We start from the raw sequence: 20,314 nt of genomic DNA on the forward strand, positions 1-20,314 counted from the left end.
ATATAGTATTCCATATTTAAAGTTCGATATGTGATAAAATCTGACATAGTATTATGAATTTTTCTGTAGGTTTTATTTCAAAATAAAAATGTTAATTTTGGGGTGCCTGGCTTGCTCAGTCAGTGGAGCAGGTGAGTCTCGATCTCAGGGTGGTGGGTTTGAGCCCTGGGTTGGGCCAAGAAAGAAAAAGAAAAAGAAAGAAAAAGAAAAAGAACGAAAAAGAAAGCCCTTCTGTTGGCCGGGAAGGAAAGAAAAGAAAAAAAAGAGAAAAAAAGAAAAGAAAAGAAAAGAAAAGAAAAGAAAAGAAAAGAAAGAAAAAAAAAGAAAGAAGAAAGAAAGAAAGAAAGAAAGAGAGAAAGAAAGAAAGAAGAAAGAAAGAAAGAAAGAAAGAAAGAAAGAAAGAAAGAAAGAAAGAAAGAAAGAAGGAAAGAAAGAAAGAGGTGCCCGGATATCCCAGTCGGTTAAGTGGCTGACTCTTGATTTCAGTTGAGGTCATGATCTCAGGGTCCTTGGATAGAGTCCCATGTCAGGCTCCATGCTCAGCCAAGGAGTCAAGTCGGCTTGTGGATTCACTCTCTCTCTCCCTCTGCCCCTCCCCCTGCTTGTGCTGGCTCTCTCTCTCTCTCTAAAAGAAAAGAAAGAAAGAAAAGAAAGAAGAAAGAAAAGAAAAGAAAGAAAAGAAAGAAAAGAAAAGAAAAGAAAAGAAAAGAAAAGAAAAGAAAAGAAAAGAAAAGAAAAAAGAAAAGAAAGAAAAGAAAAGAAAAGAGAAGAGATACGGAAAGAGATGGTATGCCTGGCTGGCTCAGATGGTAGAGCATGCAACTCTTAATCTCAGGGTTGTGAGATCAAGCCCCAGGCTAAGTAAGGAGAATCCTGAAAAAATAAAATCTTTAAGAGGCACCTGGGTGGCTCAGTAGGTTGGTTGTCTGAATCTTGGTTTTGACTCAAGTCATGATCTCAGGATCATAGGATCGAGACCTGGGGGATCCCTGGGTGGCTCAGCAGTTTAGCACCTGACTTGGGCTTAGGGCGTGATCCTGGAGTCCTGGGATCAAGTCCCGCATTGGGCTCCCTGCATGGAGTCTGCTTCTCCTTCTGCCTGTGTCTCTGCCTCTCTCTTTCTCTGTGTCTCTCATGAATAAATAAATAAAATCTTTTTTTTAATTTATTTTTTATTGGTGTTCAATTTACCAACATACAGAATAAACCCCAGTGCCCGTCACCCATTCACTCCCACCCCCCGCCCTCCTCCCCTTCTACCACCCCTAGTTCGTTTCCCAGAGTTAGCAGTCTTTACATTCTGTCTCCCTTTCTGATATTTCCCACACATTTCTTCTCCCTTCCCTTATATTCCCTTTCACTATTATTTATATTCCCCACATGAATGAGAACATATAATGTTTGTCCTTCTCCGACTGACTTACTTCACTCAGCATAATACCCTCCAGTTTCACTCAGCATAATACCCTCCAGAATAAAATCTTTAAAAAAAAAAAAAAAAGGATTGAGACCTGCATGGGGCTCCACTCGGCAGGGAGTCTGCTTGGGATTGTCCTTCTACCTCTGCCCCTATCTCCACCTCACTCTTTAAAATAAATAAATCTTTTTAAAAATAAACATGAAATCTTTTTTAATGTTAATTTTAGGGGTGCCTGGGTGCTCAGTCGGTTAAACATCTGCCTTCAGCTCAGGTTATGATCTCAGGGTCCTGGGACGGAGCCCCATGTCAGACTCTGCTCCCCAGGGACTCTGCTTCTCCCTCTCCCTCTGCCCCTCCCCCAACTCAAGGTTGCTCACTCACTCATTCTCTTTTTTAAAAAATGTTTATTTTTGAAAAGGGCAGTAGCCTCAGCTGATGCAAAAAATAATCTGCTTTTGGTCTGATTGGTTTGGTTCTGCTGTTGGTTAGTTTGGTTTCTTCCTTTTCCTGCATGTGCACAGAGTAAAAGAGGCTGGCCAGTGGCTTTCTCTGTAGAGGGAAAGGATATTGGAAAGGTCAGTGAAAAATAGAAAGTAAGAAACTCAAGAATTCAGGGGCCAGAGAGCTGAAAATGTGGTCTGTAAACATTACAGGTCAGTTAGGTACAGGTCTTGTACCGTGTATTTACTTTGTGCCCTGGTACTTTTGTCTTGAAATAAAAGTGCCTGCTATTTTCCTTAGATGGTGTTGAGGATTAATGACTTACCTACAGTAAATGCTTTGATAACCATCAAGCAATTGTGAGATAATAGTTTTACTCATCCATCCACTTTATAAGAATAAAATATTTTATCATCAGACCTCTGTATCTGCTGATCCCAATGAAAGAAATACACAAGGGAAAAATCCAAACTGCATCTAACCTCATATACAGGCACCTCTCATGCTTTGTACTTCAATCAAAGGACTAATATAAGAGCAATGCTAAGCAACCTGATTTACAGGGACACAATTAGGGCTTATTTCTGTGTTCACAGATTGTATTTCTCAGATTCCCTAAGATACTGATTTAACAACACTCAACATCAAGCAAACTAGTATGGAATGACTCGGTTCAATAGAATGATCATCAATAGAGACACCTGGGTGGCTCAGTGGTTGAGCGCCTGCCTTCAGCCCAGGGCCTGATCCTGGAATCCCAGGATCGAGTCCCACATTGGGCTCCCTGCATGGAGCCTGCTTCTCCCCCTGCTGTGTCTCTGCCCCTCTTGCTCATGAATAAATAAATAAAATCTTTAAAAAAATGATCAATAAAAATATCAAATGATAGTAGTTGACAGAGACTGAGAGGGAGATTAGGAAGAGGACAGTCTGTACAGCAAAATAATGAACTGCACCGGACAGAGTACCATTGTGTGTAGGGGGTGAACCAACACTAAACAGACACTAAGCCTGGGGGCAAAAGCCACTGTCCTACAGTCCATGAAATTGGTATGTTGTCTATTCTATCTTCTCAATTAACTTGTTTACCAGCTTTCCCTGATGTGTTTTTTCCCTTAGGAAGTTCCAGTCATTTTTTTAAAATTCTGGACTTTGGGGCACCTGGGTGGCTTAGTGGTTAAATGTCTGCCTTCAGCTCAGGTCATGATCCCAGGGTCCTGGGATGGAGCCCCGCGTCAGATTCCCTGCTCCTTGGGGAGCCTGCTTCTCCCTCTCCCTCTCTCTCTCCCCCTGCTCATGCTCTGTCTCTCTCTCTCTCTCTCCCCAAATAAATACATAAAATCTTTAATATAAATAAAGTAATTAATTTAATATAATTTAATTCTAGACCTTGGTTAACAATAAAAAATTGTGCCTACAAGCCAGTAAATATTAAGTAGACAAATAGAAAAAATAAACAAATAGAAAAAAATCAATTGACTCATGTGAGCCATGGATCAGTTGAACAACTATTCAAAATTGATTAGTTGTTATTATTCTGGATCAATAGAAGTAAATTATTTGCTTGTCTGGGTGATCTTTGACCTGCTTTTGGATAACATTCAATTAGGACTGACTGCCTTCTGAACAGGTCCAGAAGGTGCTTCCCATCTGACTGGGGAAAGTGCAACCACACAGGCATAGTAGGAAGCTTCCCTAGTCATTTTTAGCCAACTGGACTCACCCCAAGGACACCTCACCAAGCCCAGGAACCAAGAAACAATCAGTAGACAAACAGACCCATATGAGGGTAACTGGCAGTCCCAACAAGCCCTATAAGAAGCAATCAATTTGTCAAACAATCAATTCACCAAAAATGCATTTCTATTAACTCTTTTTTAAAAGATTTTATTTATTTGAGGGACAAAGAGTGTGCATGAGCAGGGGGAGGAGCAGAGAGAGAGGGAGAAGCAGACTCTCCTCTGAGCACAGAGCCTTATGTGGGGCTCAACTCGGGACTCCACACAGGGACTCAGGGCTTAGGGCTTGACACCAGGACCCTGAGATCACGACCTGAGCCCAACTCAGACGCTTAACAACTGAGCCACCCAGCACCCCTCTATTAATTCTTTATAAAATGTACAGCAACGGATATGACATGACAGTTATAACAGTTTATAAGAATTTTTCTCAGCACTTTATTTTAAGATTTTATTTATTTGTTTATTCATGAGAGGCACAGAGAGAGGGCAGAGACAGAGGTAGAGACAGAAGCAGACTCTCTGTGGGGAGCCCGATACAGGATTTGATCCCAAGACCCTGGGATCACCACCTGAGCCAAAGGCAGACACTCAACTACTAAGCCACCCAGGCGCCCCAACCAGCACTGTGATTGTGGCTTTGCTACAACCATTTTCTCACAGGCATCCTAAAGCCATTCTGCCACATATTTCAGAACTAGAGAAAAAACATTTCATACCCTGGATCCTTTGGGGTAAAACTATTTAGCATGACAGCAGTGAATTTCCCTACGATCCTTTTAGCTAGAAAGATCTCTGTTTTCAAACTATCCCAAGACTCAAGGGCCACAGTAACTGAAAACCTCACTCCATATCTCTTTTTTAAAACCAACATCACATATCTAAACTTAAATTTCCAGGACGCCTCGGTGGCTCAGTGGTTGAACATCTGCCTTTGGCTCAGGATGTGATCCTAGGATCCAGGGTTGAGTCCCACATGGGGCTCTTTGTGGGGAGCCTGCTTCTCCTTCTTCCTGTGTCTCTACCTCTTTCTCTGTGTCTCTCATGAATAAATAAATAAAATCTTTATAAATAAATAAATAAATATTTTTCAAATTAAAATGTCAGGAGAAGGGTGCCTGGGTGTTTCATTCATTAAGCGTCCAACTTTTTTTTTTTTTTTAATTCACGAGAGACCGAGAGAGAGAGAGACAGAGAGACAGAGACAGAGACAGAGACAGACACAGGCAGAGGGAGAAGCAGGCTCCATGTGAGGAGCCCGACGTGGGACGTGATCCGGGGACTCCAGGATCAGGCCCTGGGCTGAAGGAGGCGCTAAACCGCTGAGCCACCTGGGCTGCCCAGAGTCCAACTTTTGATTTCAGCTCAGGTCTTATCTCAGGGTGGTGGGATCAAGCCCCCTATCCACACCCGTGCCCTCGTTGGCTCTAAGCTCTGTGAGGAATCTGTTTAAGATCCCCTTACTCCCTCTGCCCCTCCCTCTCTGTCTGCCTGCCTGTCTCTCTCTTTCTTTCTAAAAAAAAAAAAAAAAAAAAAAAGAACTATCAAGAGAGGGGGATCCCTGGGTGGCTCAGCAGTTTAGCACCTGCCTTCAGCCCAGGGCATGATCCTGGAGTCCCCAGATCACGTCCCACATCAGGCTCCTCACATGGAGCCTGCTTCTCCCTCTGCCCATGTCTCTGCCTCTCTCTGTGTGTCTCTCCTGAATAAATAAATAAAATATTAAAAACAAGAACTATCAGGAAAAACTTCTAAAAAGGAAAAGGAAAATAAATAGCTAGTAAAGTGACAGAGACTTGGTGTGGGGAAAAAAATACAGTTTCATCACTCTGGGATCATAGAAATCTGTCACCCCTGAAGTTGTGCCCATTTGAAGAATTCTCCCAAAGGAAATTCCTGTGATATGAACTATATGTGATGCTGCAAAAGTGCATTAGGATTTGTCCTGCCTTGAAGGTACAGAGACTAATATTGTTCTCACCAATTCTTCTCCTTCTAGAGGGATTATACTGCTTCAATAAAAAGCAGAAACACAGAGTTGGTGATGTATAGGGTAGGATTTTAGGAGATTTAACAATCTACAAAGGTATAGGGCAAACAAACATGCATATGTGTTTCAGATAAATGTCACCTAAAATAAATCCTTTTTTAAAAAAAGATTTTATTTATTTATTCATGAGAGACACAGAGAGAAAGAGGCAGAGACAGAGGCAGAGGGAGAGGGAGAAGCAGGCTCCATGCAGGGAGCCCAATGTGGGACTTGATCCCCGGACTGCGGCATCACACCCTGAACTGAAAACAGATGCTCAACCACCAAGCCACCCAGGCATCCCTAAATTCTTAGTTGTAATCATTTTAGTCAGATGGCATATGTAACATACCTCACCCAAACACCCTAAGAATGATGTTTATCTACAAAAGGAGAAACAACGATCTCTTTAGATGATGAACAATGTTAGCATCATAATTGCTATTAATTTCTCTAAGTGGGGACGGTGAAAGGATGAGCAAATCCACTCACACAGAAAACAATAACTCAATGTTATAGACAGAGGTGAGGCTTTCACTTGTAGGGCTTAGAAGAGAAAGGAATGAGAAGAAATTTACAGAAAGTCTATTTAGGGGGATCCCTGGGTGGCTCAGCGGTTTAGCACCTGCCTTTGGCCCAAGGCGCAATCCTGGAGTCCCGGGATCGAGTCCAGCGTCGGGCTCCCAGCATGGAGCCTGCTTCTCCCTCCTCCTGTGTCTCTGCCTCTCTCTCTCTCTCTCTCTCTACGTCTATCATAAATAAATAAATCTTTAAAAAAAAAACACAAAACCTGTGAGACTTGGCATCAAGGATTCAAGTCCATGGAGAAAGAGAAACAAAAGCAAATCAAAAACAACAAGATTTTGCCCAAAGAAGCGTGTATGTTTAAAAAAAAAAATCACTGCTGATTTAAAGCATAAAAATGCTTCTTATCATTTTTGTACCATTAATAAAAATAAATCTCAAACCAAATGCTGGCCCAGCATACTATTTCAATTTTTTTTTAATTTTTATTTATTTATGATAGTAACAGAGAGACAGAGAGAGAGAGAGAGGCAGAGACACAGGCAGAGGGAGAAGCAGGCTCCATGCACCGGGATCCCGACGTGGGATTCGATCCCGGGTCTCCAGGATCGCGCCCTGGGCCAAAGGCAGGCGCCAAACCACTGCGTCACCCAGGGTTCCCACTATTTCAATTTTATTGACAAGACAATTGGTGCAGACAGTAATATCTAAAATATTATTATTGTAAGACCTCAAACAGTCCGTAGTTAGGCTAAATTCAAAGCAGAAATGGCATGTTTGGAGACAGAAAATTAGCATTTTTTTTAAAGATTTTCTTTATTTATTTGAAAGAGAATGTATACACATGAGTGGGGTGGAGAGCCAAGGGAGAGGGAGAAGCAGACTCCCCAAAGAGCAGGGAGCCTCAAAAAAATAAAATAAAATAAAAAATAAAAAAAATAAAAAAAAAAGAGCAGGGAGCCTCATGTGGGGCTTGATCCCAGATTCCTGGGATCATGACCTGAGCCAAAGGCTGATGCTTAACCCACTGAGCCACCCAGGAGCCCCAAAAATTAGCATTTTAAGGAAAGACATCAGCCATTTATATTAGAAGAGAAATTTGGAGAAAAGTTTTTGAGAAATCCACAGCAAATTTGATATTAGTGGTTAAGATTAGGTTCAGTGGGTCATCGGGACACCTAAGTGGCTCAGCGGTTGAGTGTCTGCCTTTGGCTCGGGGTATGATACTGGAGGTCTGGGATCACGTCCCACATTGGACTCCCTGCATGGAGCCTGCTTCTCCCTCTGCCTATGTCTCTGCCTCTCTCTTTCTGTGTCACTTATGAATAAATAAATAAAACTTTTAAAAAAAAGTTCAGTGGGTCATCAAAAAACAACAACAATAACAACAACAAAGTATAAATCAAAAGACATTCACATAGCTAAGGTCACTAATTCAGTTGCAGTTACAATGTGTCACACTCAGAAGAATGGAAATATGGTGATTCACATCTCTTAAATTATAGCCCTTCAGGTTTACATTTAGATTTCCTTCTTGGGGATCCCTGGGTGGCTCAGTTGGTTGAGCATCTGCCTTCAGCTTACGTCGTGATCCTGGGGTATCAAGTCCCACATCGGGCTCCCTGTATGGAGCCTGCTTCTCCCTCTGCCTATGTCTCTGCCTCTCTCTGTGTGTCTCTCATGAATAAATAAGACCTTTTTTAAAAAAGAATCAATTTAAAATAATTTGCTGCTTTCTTTAATTAATCAGGCTCTGTTTTTTATGGAATTTACAAGCCTTGAGAAGAGAATATGACAATATGAACTAAAAAGATGGAAGAGATGAATTTGCCTTGGTTCAAAATTCAGCAGTATTATATGAGCAACATGAGAAGCAGTTACCAGAATGTATAAAATAATAAATGATAACAAGAAGTGAAGATATTGAATCAAACAACCAAAGAGATTGACAATTGTAGTCATGAGCTCTTCTGGTGCTGATCCATTGAATTCTCTTTCACAGGATTTATGAACAAAGTTGTATCCAGATTCTAACAGCTTCTTGGTCTTCTCCCTCCTATTGCCTACTAATTTTTTAAGCTACTATGTGAGTCGAATACATGAGCAGCCTGAGCTTCATGAATTCACTTCATCCCAGGGAGAAACCTACCGTTTTCACCGAGTCACTCAAAGCTTCCCACTGCTGAAATGGCATCGATATCTGGCTCCTCCGCCAGTGGTCATAGCGGGCACGACTCTCTGTATTAGTCAGAATATCCTTTGCCTTCTGCAGTTTCTGAAAAGTCTCCACTGGAAAACAAATCAAAGATGAGCACTTCTTTCTTGAAGGACTTATTTTAAACTCCTTAAACTCCCAGGCAAAGTGATTTCACTGAAATATGTCTGTTGTTTACTCACTATGTGACCTTGGGCCAGTTCACCTCTTCAAGCTTTAGTTTCCTCACTTGCAGAGTGAATCACAAGGATAAGTGAGATCACATATGTAAAGTGCCTGGCTCACAGTTTATCCACTCTTTTTACTGAGCTCCAGTGATATGCCACATGCTAGTCCAGGTGCTGATGATACAGGTGAGAACAGTAGACATGAACTACTTAGGTATTAACATTTATAAAGAACAAAAAAATTTCAGTTTTGTCTCCTAGGGAAAAAACTACCTTTGCTAGTGGTAATTGTGAGCAAGGGTAGTGATCAGTCTAGAGGAACAGTGTAAATGAAGATTCTAAAGCAGGAAGGAGCATAGTGATTTAGAGAAAGTAGAGAATGCCATTGTGGGGATCCCTGGGTGAGTCAGTGGTTTAGCGCCTGCCTTCGGCTCACAGCATGATCCTGGAGTCGCGGGATCGAGTCCCACATCAGGCTCCCGGCATGGAGCCTGCTTCTCCATCTGCCTGTGTCTCTGTCTGTGTGTGTGTGTGTGTGTCTTTCATGAATAAATAAATAAAATCTTTTTTTTAAAAAAAAAGAATAAAATACTAAGAAAAAATGTTAATAAAAGAACTGCAAGACTTACATACATTGAAAACTATAAGGGGATCCCTGGGTGGCGCAGCAGTTTGGCGCCTGCCTTTGGCCCAGGGCGCGATCCTGGAGACCCAGGATCGAATCCCACATCAGGCTCCCGGTGCATGGAGCCTGCTTCTCCCTCTGCCTATGTCTCTGCCTCTCTCTCTCTCTCTCTCTCTATGTGACTATCATAAATAAATAAAATAAAAATAAATAAATAAATAAATAAATAAATAAATAAAACACTGTTGAAAGAAATTAAATATCTAAATAAATAAAGAGATCTCCATTTTCATGGATCAGAAGACCTAACATTGGTACTCCAACTGCACTATAGATTTAATGCAATCTGTCAAAATCCCAGGTGCCTTTTTTGCAGAAATTGACAAGTGGATCCTAAAAATCCATATGCACATGCAAGGGACTCAGGATAGTCAAAACAAACTTAGAAAATAAAAACAAAGTTGGAAAAACTCACACTTCCCAATTTAAAACTTTCTACAACACTACAATAATGAAAACAGTGTGGTACTGGCATCAGAATAAACATAAATAAATAGGATATTGAGAGTCTAGAAATAAACCCTCAAATTTACAGTCAATTGGTTTTTTCTTTTTTTAAAGATTTTATTTTTAAGTAATCTTAACACTCAACATGGGGCTCAAACTCACAACCCCAAGATAAAGAGTTATATGCTCCACTGACTGAGCCAGCCAGACACCCAAAGCCAACTGGTTTTCTACAAGATCATTCAACTGGGGGAAAAAATCATCTTTTTGGAGTGCTTGGACAGCTCAGTTGGCTGAGCGTCTGACTCTTTATTTCAGCTCAGGTCATAACCTCAGGGTTGTGGGACTGAGCCCAGTGTCAGGCTCCACACTCAGCACAGAGTCTGCTTGGAGTTCTCTCCCTTTATCTTCCTCTCCTCATGCACTCTCTCTTTCTCTCTCTCTCTCAAATAAATAAATAAAATCTTCAAAAAAATCATCTTTTCAACACGTGGTGCTGGGACACCTATAACAGAATGAAGTTCGGGGTGCCTTGATGGCTCAGTCAATTAAGTGTCCAACTCTTGATCTCAGCTCAGGTATTTTTTTAAGATGTATTTACTTATTTGACAGAAAGAGAGAGAGAGAAAGCATGTGCGCATAGGGAGAGGCAGTGGGAGAGGGAGAGAATCTCAAGCAGACTCCCTGCTAAGCATGGAACCCAACATGGGGCTCAATCCCACAACCAATCTCAGCTCAGGTCATGAGTTCAAGCCCCAAATTGGGTTCCACATAAGGTATAGAACTTACTTTTTTAAAAAATGAAGTTGGATCCCTACCTCATACCATATACAAATATTAACTCAAAATAGATCACAGATCTGCACTTGATCTTAACCAAAATGCTGAGAAGTGATAAAATGGATCACAGATCTAAATGTACAAGCTAAAACTATAAAACTCAGAGAAAATATACAGGAATAAATGATTATGACCTTGGATTTGGCAATAGCTCTTTATATATGACACCAAAAGCAAGAGCACAAACGACAAAAGAAAAAAAAAACAGAAAATTGTACTTCATCAAAACTGAACATTCTGTACTTCAAAGAACATCATCAAGAAAGTAAAAAAATAAATAAATAAATAAAAATTAAAAAAAATAAAAAAGAAAGTAAAAATAAAAGCTATGGAATGGAAGAAAATATTTGCAAATGATAGATGTGATGAGGGATTTCTATCTAAAATTATAAAGAACTCATAACTCAATAAGAAGACTAATAGCCCAATTTAAAAGTTAGTAATGGGGGATCCCTGGGTGGCTCAGCAGTTCAGTGCCTGCCTTTGGACTGAGGTGTGGTCCTGGAGTCCTGGGATCGAATCCCACATCGGGCTCCCTGCATGGAGCCTGCTTCTCCCTCTGCCTGAGTCTCTGCCTCTCTCTCCCTCTCTCTCTCTCTGACACTCATGAATAAATAAATAAAATCTTTTAAAAAATAAAAAAATAAAAGTTAGTAAAGGATTTGGATAGACATTTCTCCAAAGAAGATAAACAAATGGGCACTAAGCACACGAGAAAATGTTCATCACTAGTCATTGGGAAAATACATATCAAAACCACAGTGAGATACATCCATTTCACAATCACTAGAATGGCTAAAATAAAAAGGTAGATAATAACAAGTGTTGATGAGGATATGGTGAAATTTGAAGCCTCATGCATTGCAGATAGGATTGTAAAACAGTGTACTGCTTTGAAAAAGTTTAGCAGTTCTTCAAAATATTAAACATGGAGTTGACATGTGACCCAAGAATTCCAACCTTGGGACGCCTGCGTGGCTCAGTGGTTTAGCGCCTCCTTCAGCTCAGGTCATGATCCTGGAGTCCCGGGGTTGGATCCTGCATCAGGCTCTCTGCATGGAGCCTGCTTCTCCCTCTGCCTGTGTCTCTGCCCCTCTCTCTCTGTGTCTCTCATGAATAAATAAATAAAGTCTTTAAAAAAAAAAAAGAATTCCAACCCTAAATATATACTCAGGAGAATTGAAAACATATGTCCACACAAAAACCTATATGTGAATATCCATAGTAATATTATATATACTAGCCATGAAGTCAAAGCAACTCAAATTTCCATCAATTGCTAGTTGGATAAACAAATGTGGTATACAGATATAATGAAATTATCATTCAGCTACAAAATAAATGAAGTACTGATATATGCAACAAAATGGATGAGCCTTGAAAACACTCTAATAAATGAAAGACAGCACTCACAAAAGGCCACATATTGTATGATTCCATTGATATAAAATATGCAGAATAAATGAGGGGCACCTGGGTGGCTCAGCTGGTTATCCATCCAACTCTTAATTTCAGCTCAGGTCATGATCTCAGGGTTGTGGGATCAAGCCCCAAGTCAGGCTCCATGATCAGTAGGGAGTCTGCTTGAGATTCTCTTTGTCTCCCTCTCCCTCTGCCCCTCCTCCTTCTCTAAAATAAATAAATAAATCTTTTTTAAAAATAGATGAATCTGTAGAGAGTAAGTAGATTATGGTTACCAGGGGTTGGGCAGGGGGAAATGGGAAATAATTGCTAATGAGTACAGGGTTTCTTTCTTTTTCACAACAATCGTATAAGGTGGATATTATTATTATTATTATTATTATTATTATTATTATTCCCATCTTACAGAATCCAAGACTGAAGAAGTTGATGTAACTTTCCCAAAGTCTCAAAATTTCAAGGGATGGAGCCACAAATCAAACCAAGCCTGCCAGGTTCCCCGGCTGGTGCTCTCCACTTGACTGCCTTTCTCCTCCTTCCATTTTCCTGCAATGGATATTACCTTCCAACCCCCACTTTCTCCTCCACCTCCAGGGCTAATAAAATGTAATCATTCACCAATAACATCCAATTTTTGCCCTTGAGAACCTCAGAGTCTAGTAAGGAAGCAGACATATAAACAAATCATTTCAATTACAAGGTGATATCGAGGCAAGACTAGTTCTGTTTGGGAAGTCAGAAAATATTTCAGTAGTTTTCTTGGAGTCATCCTTGACTTTTACTCTCACATCTCACTTCTAATCCCTTAGCAAACTCTATTGGCTCTACTTTTAAAATATATCTAAGATCTGACCCGTTAGGGCCACTTCCACTACCATCATTCTTGTTCAAACCACCATCTTCTCTTGGTTGGAGTATTATACTAGGTTCTCAACTGATCTCCCTGCCTTTGCCTCAGTCTGCTTACTACACAGCAGTCAGAGAGATCTTTTAAAAAACAACATTGCTCTTCTGCTCAAAATGACTTTTAATGACTTCCTACTTCTCTTAGAGTAAAAGTGAAAATTTCTACCATCAGTGGCATGGCTAATAGTTCTGACATGCTCTGCCACCCTCTACCTTCTCTTCCTTCTCTGACTTCATTTTCTTCTACTTTCCCCATCTCCTCTTGCTACAGCTATAGGATCTCCCCTGATACATCTTGAGTACACCAAGCGCACTCCAGCCCTAGGACCTTGGCACTTACTGTCCTTTCTATAAAGAATACTTTTAAACTCAGGCATTCATATAGCTGACTTCCTTCAGCTATCATCTCAAATGCTGTCTTGTAGAGGGGGTCTTCCCTGACTATGCTATATAAAATGACTGCCTACCAGCCCCACGCCTTTGTCTCCCTTGACTTGCATTACTTTTCTTTATAATACTTGCCCTCAGCCATTGTGTAATTTTTTTATGATCTGTCTCCTCAACCAGAATACAAACTCTGTGGAAACAGAGGCTTTATCTGTTTTGTTCTCTGTTGTATCCTTTGCACAGAAACAGTATGGGATGTGCTCAAAAAAGTCTTTGTTCAATGAATCAATGAGTGAATGCTTCCTATTTTGAATGTGAATATATCTTTATCTTTCTATACAGTGCTACTCCCTTGAGTGCCAATCACCAAAGAAATGACACATATCATTTAAATATTTTGTGAATTAGGAATATTTTAATACCATCAGTGGGAAAACTAACTTAAATTGCCCTGATAGTGTTCAAAAATACCTCATGGTGAAGGGTGCCTGGGTGGCTCAGTTGCTTAAGCACCTGAATCTTGTTTCCAGCTCTGGGTCATGATCCCAAGGTCGTGGGGTTTAGCCCTGCACCCTGCTCCATTGTCAGTGTGAGTCTGCTTGAGGTTCTCTCTCTCTCCCTCTCCCTTTGCCCTTCACCCTGCTCGCATGCACTCATGCATTCTCTCTCTCTCTCTCTCTCTCTCTCATTCTCTCTCAAAATAAATAAATAAATAAAATCTTAAAAAAAAAAAAAAAAGAACCCTTAGAAGTAGTCAAGAGTCTCTCAAACCATTGTTGTGGCAAATGTTCAGTCGGCACTGACAGTATTGAAAATACTGAAGTACTTCTGTACCCCAGGTGGTAAAGAATTGCTATTCCTGAACCCCAGTCCTCCGAACACCACCATTTTAAGTGTTTCCCCAGCAACCAGAGATACTCCTTGCCACAGCAGGGTTTCTCCAAGACCCTGCTTCAAAGCTGGACAGCATAGTATCTAATAGGCCATTAACTATTTTTTGAAAAAAATATTTTATTCATCCATTCATGAGAGACACACACAGAGAGAGAGAGAGAGAGAGGAGAGGTGCAGAGACACAAGCAGAGGGAGAAGCAGGTTCTGCGCAGGGAGCCCAACGTGGGACTCGATCCCAAGTCTCCAGGATCAGGCCCTTGGCCGAAGGCGGTGCTAAACCACTGAGCCACCATGGCTGCCCCGCCATTAACTATTTAATATGACCACTGGAGGTGGTAGTGATTAGTGGGTTAAAGAGAAGACTTTAAAGATGGAGCTACTGAAAGCTATAGGAAACTAAACAAACTAATAAGCAGCATCTTGCCATAGCAGCTCACTCCAGTGACTAATCCTTCCTACTGCTGACAACAATTAAATATCCCACTTACAAATAAGATGTCACTTTTTCCAACAGGAATAAAAAGCTCATTAAATTATCACCATGGATGCACACGCCAGTTACTATTACAGCAGCATTTATAAAGATTTACATATTTATCTATGAGTCACTTTTTCTTTGCACATTATTCCTAGCCTGTTTTCCAGAGTCTCCAGAATGAAAGAAGCCTGCTTGGGATTATTCTGATATCAATCCCTCAACAACAATTGATAAGCAGAAAGCTAAAATACTTTATCTTTCCTGATCAGTGGCCTTTCCTTGTTCCATCCTCTCTACCACCTTTAATAAAAATGAGATTGTGTTTATATTTGTCCTTTAATATATCAGCTAACCAAATGAGTCACACAAGATAAACATTTACCAGTTCTGGGAAGAGAGATCTCATTTACAAGCTTATATGAGCAAATGATGCTAGGACCTCTGAGAGACATTCCTTTTTAACTCCTAGGTCTACTCTGAAAATACAGAGGTTCTTTAAAAATCGTATTTCACAATAGAATTTGTATTATTATAGTCGTACCTTAAATGTAGGCCTCTTACAATTACTTGAAAAATATTAATAAAAATATGATGTCAGAAAAATGCTTTGAAAAAAACCTGGAGGAAAATATACCACTGTTAATAGTGGTTCTCTGGCAGGGAATGATAAGAACAGACTTTCACTTTCAAGATTATTTATTACTGTATGCTATTTTTATTCAAAGGGGAAAAAAGCAATAGTTTTTAAAGTGGGAAAGCATAGAGACATGGAAAGGTATCAGTTAGCAAGGACAAGGAGCTCTCCTTCAACTATCCACATGTCTTTGAAGCCTACAAATAAATAACAAAAAATACCATCTCACAGATCCTTATTTTAGTCTGAAATCCCTTTCTTCCAGGTTGGAGAGAAGTTACTAAAGCATTGGCCTGAACAGTTACCATCATGTGTACACACAGGACTGGCATGAGCAGGAGCTTTTTTTTTTTTTTTTAAAGATTTATATATTTATTTATTCATGATAGACATAGAGAGAGACAGAGAGGCAGAGACACAGGCAGAGGGAGAAGCAGGCTCCATGCCGGGAGCCCAACACAGGACTCGACCCCGGGACTCCAGGACTGCACCCTGGGCCAAAGGCAGGTGCCAAACCTTGCTAAGCCACCCAGGGATTTCCAAGCAGGAGCTTTTAACTCAGTGACACAATTTCTACAGCATAGAAAGTAGTCCTGCCTACATCACTGACACCTGAAGAGAAGAGATTTCTAAAAGTCTAAAATCTTAGAATTTAGAATTTTTTTTAAAAAATGAAAAGGATAAAGAGCTAATGCTTACTTACAAAAAAGAGAATTATCCCATTTTATTAAATTTTTCTGTTGTGGGGGCCTGGGTGTCTGTCGTTTTAAGCCTCCAACTCTTGATTTTGCCTCAGGTCATGATCTCAGGTTCATGAGATTGAGCCCTACTGTGCTCCATAATGGGTGAGGAGCCTGCCAGCAACCCCTGCCCGCCCATCCCACTTTTGTGCATAGATACACATATGATCTCTCTAAGAAAAAAAAATGTATCTTGGAATGCTGCGTAAAAATAAGAAAAGAAAATGGATCCCTGGGTGGCGCAGCGGTTTGGCGCCTGCCTTTGGCCCAGGGCACGATCCTGGAGACCCGGGATCGAATCCCACATTGGGCTCCCAGTGCATGGAGCCTGCTTCTCCCTCTGCCTGTGTCTCTGCCTCTCTTTCTCTCTCTGTGACTATCATAAAATAAAAAATAAATTTAAAAAAAAAGTCCACTGATTCATAATTGCCAACATTCATTGAGCTACTCTTGCATGCAAGATACCTCATTTAGTCTTCACATCAGATGCATGAAGCAATGTACTACTAGTCTACCACTTTTCCTATGAGAATGCTGAGGCTCAAAGAGATTGCCCAAGGTCAATTAGCTCATCAATTGGAGCTAGAAGCAATCCAGACAGACAAGACTGTGTTCCATATCTACCACTCCATCATGCTAATAAATTAGTAATTTCATTGGAAATGACTGAGACTACACTTAATGGACCAAAAAGGTATACATACAAGTTTAATTTCTCCTACAAGCAGTTGCTCTATAAGCTTTCACTTCGATGAAATATGTTTCAAAATCTGCCCAACATATTCTGGATTTCTGCCAAACTAAAATTCAGCATCTGGGGACACCTGGGTGGTTCAGTGGTTGAGCATCTGCCTTCAGCTCAGGGCATGATCTTGCGGCCAGGGATCGAGTCCCACATCAGGCTCCTTACTGGGACCCTGCTTCTCCCTCTGCCTATGTCTCTGCCTCTCTTTCTCTGTGTCTCTCATGAATTAAAAAATAAAATAAGGGATCCCTGGGTGGCTCAGCGGTTTAGCGCCTGCCTTTGGCCCAGGGCACAATCCTGGAGTCCCAGGATCGAGTCCCACGTCGGGCTCTCAGCATGGAGCCTGCTTCTCCCTCCTCCTGTTTCTCTGCCTCTCTCTCTCTCTCTCTCTCTCATAAATAAATAAATCTTTTAAAAAAATAAAATAATAAAAAATATAATTTAGCATCTGGGTGAATTTTTAATATTTTATTTTTTAAAAGATGTATATATTTGAGATGGCTGAGTGGCTCAGCAGTTGATGGTCTGCCTTCAGCTCAGGTCATGATCCTGGGGTCCCAGGATTGAGTCCCACATCAGGCTTCCTGCATGGAACCTGCTTCTCCCTCTGTCCATGTCTCTGCCCCTCTCTCTCTCTCATGAATAAATAAATAAAATCTTTAAAAAAAAAAAAGATGTATATATTTTACCTGAGGAGAGAGAACACACACACGGGAGCAGGATTGGGACAGAGGGAGAGGGAGAGGTAGACAATCTCAAGGACTCCCTGCTGAGCGCAGAGCTCGAGGCAGGGCTTGATCTCACAACCCTGAGATCATAACCTGAGCTGAAATCAAAGTCAGACATTTAACCAACTAAGCCACCCAGGTACCCCATTTAATATTTTAAAATATTGTTATCAGTACCCTTAATCCTTCTTCAAGTGTTATAAAAAAACACTTACATTTTCAGAAAGTCATATTAATTCAAATTGAGTAAATGGGTGCTTAAACAGATTTGAAAATAATTTCTACCCACAGGTTGAATCCTCTATCAACTGCAAGCCTGACAGGGGAGGATATTGATGTCTGTGTACCTATCATTTTAAACAATATTTACAGTTCAGTGTTTCTCTGAACAAGAAGCCATGAGGTAGCCCATACATGAAAACTCCCATCACTATGGCAACCAGAAATGGCAATGATTGCCCAGTGATTCATTGTGTATCCCAAATAGAAATTGTTTGCCAAGGACAGAGAAACAACTCACAGCCATGCTTTTCCTGGAAAAGAATCCAGTTAAAGAATAACCTGGGGTAGTGGTTGTTTTTAAGTGTTTATCAATTTTCTATACATTTATGTTAGGGCATCTATCTTTTTTTTTAAGATTTATTTATCTGAGAAAGAGTGCAAGCTGGAGGAGAAGAGGCTGAGAAAGGACAGAGAGATTCCTCAGGCAGACTCCCCACTGAGCTCGGAGCCCCATGCAAACTTAATCCCAGGACTCCAAGAACAAGACCTGAGCCAAAATGAAGAGCTGGCTGCTCAACCAACTGAGCCACCAGGTGTTCCAGGATGTCTACCTTAATAGTAACTCTAGTTCAAAGAGGTAATTAATATGTTTCCTAAATAAATGTTCAGGAACTCATTCATTAAGTCATTCAATAAATGATGTGCACAAAGTAAGTGTCCTCCATGGTAGTAGGTGCTCTATGAGGTGTCGGGCATATTACTATGAACAAGATAGCAGGAAGCCTGTCTTACTGACTTTTCATTATGACTAACAAGCAAATACGCAATAAGGAGATGGCATGATACACAGTTTGCTGCCTGTCGTATAGGGTGCTCTGGGTAGCTGGGCCACACGATTTCCCAAAGGAAGTGATGGCTAAGCTGAAACCTGACACAGGAGCATAACCTAAACAATCAAAGCAAAGCAGCGAGGTGTGCAAGCCTCAGAGGGAGCCAGACAGAGGAAGCAGCAGGCATAAAGGTCTGAAGTGCAGGGCACCTGGGTGGCTCAGTTGGTTAAGTGTCCATCTCTGGACTTTGGGTCAGGTCTTGATCTCCCAGGGTCATGGGATCAAGCCCTGCATCAGGCTCTGTGCTAGGGGTTCAGCCTGCTTAAGATTCTCTCTTCTTCTGCCCCTCCCCTCACCCCCTAAGCCCCTCAACAGATGTGCTCACTCTCTCTCTGTCTCTAAAGAATAAAAGTTCTGAAGAGTAGAAAACAGAGCCAAGGCTGTGTGGCAGAAACATGGGGTTGTGGGCATAGTGGTGGAAATGGAGAGATGGGGAGAGGTAGAGAGCACATGAAGGGGCTTGTATCTATAGGCCCAGCAATGACAAAGAAGGAACTATTACTACATGTACAAAATGGGCAAATACCACAGACATAATGTAAAGCAAAAGAAGTCACACCCAAAGGAGTATATACTGTATTCCATTTGTGTGAAAGTCAAAGCCACACAAAACTAATCAATGATAATAGAGATCCAAAAATGGAAAGGATGCTGACTTTGAAGAGGATGTGAAAAGGGACCTCTGGGGTGCCAGAAATATTCCACATATTCCTCTGAGTAGTGGTTAAACTGGTTATATAGACAAAAATGTATCAAGTTTATATTTACAGTCTGTTCACATTGCCTTAAACAAACTATGCCTTAATAAAAAGAGTAAAAATCCAATGAGCAAAAGTAATAGTTAAGTCTAACAAAAAATGACTCCATATATTAGAAAATGACCTGGTTCTACAAACCAAAGGGATAAACGATTTCCAGAGAAAATTAATAAAGAGCTTTAATGCTACAGATGACTTTTCTAGTGAAGAGGAGTTTGGATCTTATCATTTGTGCAATGTGGATTAAGACAGGGCTTAATCAGGGCAGCCCTGGTGGCTCAGTGGTTTAGCACCACCTTTGGCCCAGGGTGGAATCCTGGAGACCCAGGATCAAGTCCCATGTCGGGATCCCTGCATGGAGCCTGCTTCTCCCTCTGCCTGTGTCTCTGCCTCTCTCTCTATGTCTCTCATGCATAAATAAATAAAATCTTAAAAAAAAAAGATGGGTCTTAATCATATTTTCCTTATAGAAAAGTCACATACATATACATACAACACACAAACCTATAGTATGCACATATAGTAAATACAATCATCTAATTTAAGATAGTATTACCCACCCTGAGGATAAAATCAGAGTAGAAATACACAAAAGACTTCAACTGCATTCATAAAGTTCTTGTTTGTGTGTTTGTTTGTTTGTTTGTTTGTTTGTTTGTTTAGAGAGACAGACAGCATGCATGTGCAAGTGGAGAGGGGCAGAGGGAGAAGGAGAGAGAGAATCCTAAGCAAGTTCCATGCTCAGCACAGAGCCCAATGTGAGGCTCAATTCCCCGCCCCCCCCCAATCTGAGCCAAAACCAAGAGTCAGAGGCTTAACCAACTGAGCCACCCAGGTGCCCCTGCAGGAGTAAAGTTTTAAGCTAGGTGTACATATATGGGCATTTGCTGTAGTATTCTTATGCCTTTTTGTACCTATTAAATATTTCATTTTTTCCATGATTAAAAAGAAATCCACTACCTGCAGTGTGAAGCTATTAGAGGAGTGATGTAGAGATCCAGG

The 20,314-nt window shown here is 40.8% G+C and overlaps 1 protein-coding gene across 4 annotated transcripts in view; it reads right to left on the reverse strand.

Moving 5' to 3' along the window:
• DNAJC12 (DnaJ heat shock protein family (Hsp40) member C12) overlaps positions 1-20,314 on the reverse strand; it is a 52,425-nt gene that overhangs the window by 10,259 nt on the left and 21,852 nt on the right. For all 4 annotated transcript variants that reach the window (XM_072823274.1, XM_072823270.1, XM_072823271.1 and 1 more), the window contains one exon: positions 8,304-8,443. In XM_072823274.1, coding sequence (XP_072679375.1) covers positions 8,304-8,443 — 140 coding nt within the window. The remainder of the gene's footprint in view (positions 1-8,303; positions 8,444-20,314) is intronic.

Source organism: Canis lupus, chromosome 4 (assembly GCF_048164855.1).
Source record: "Canis lupus baileyi chromosome 4, mCanLup2.hap1, whole genome shotgun sequence".
NCBI classification, from domain to species: domain Eukaryota; kingdom Metazoa; phylum Chordata; class Mammalia; order Carnivora; family Canidae; genus Canis; species Canis lupus.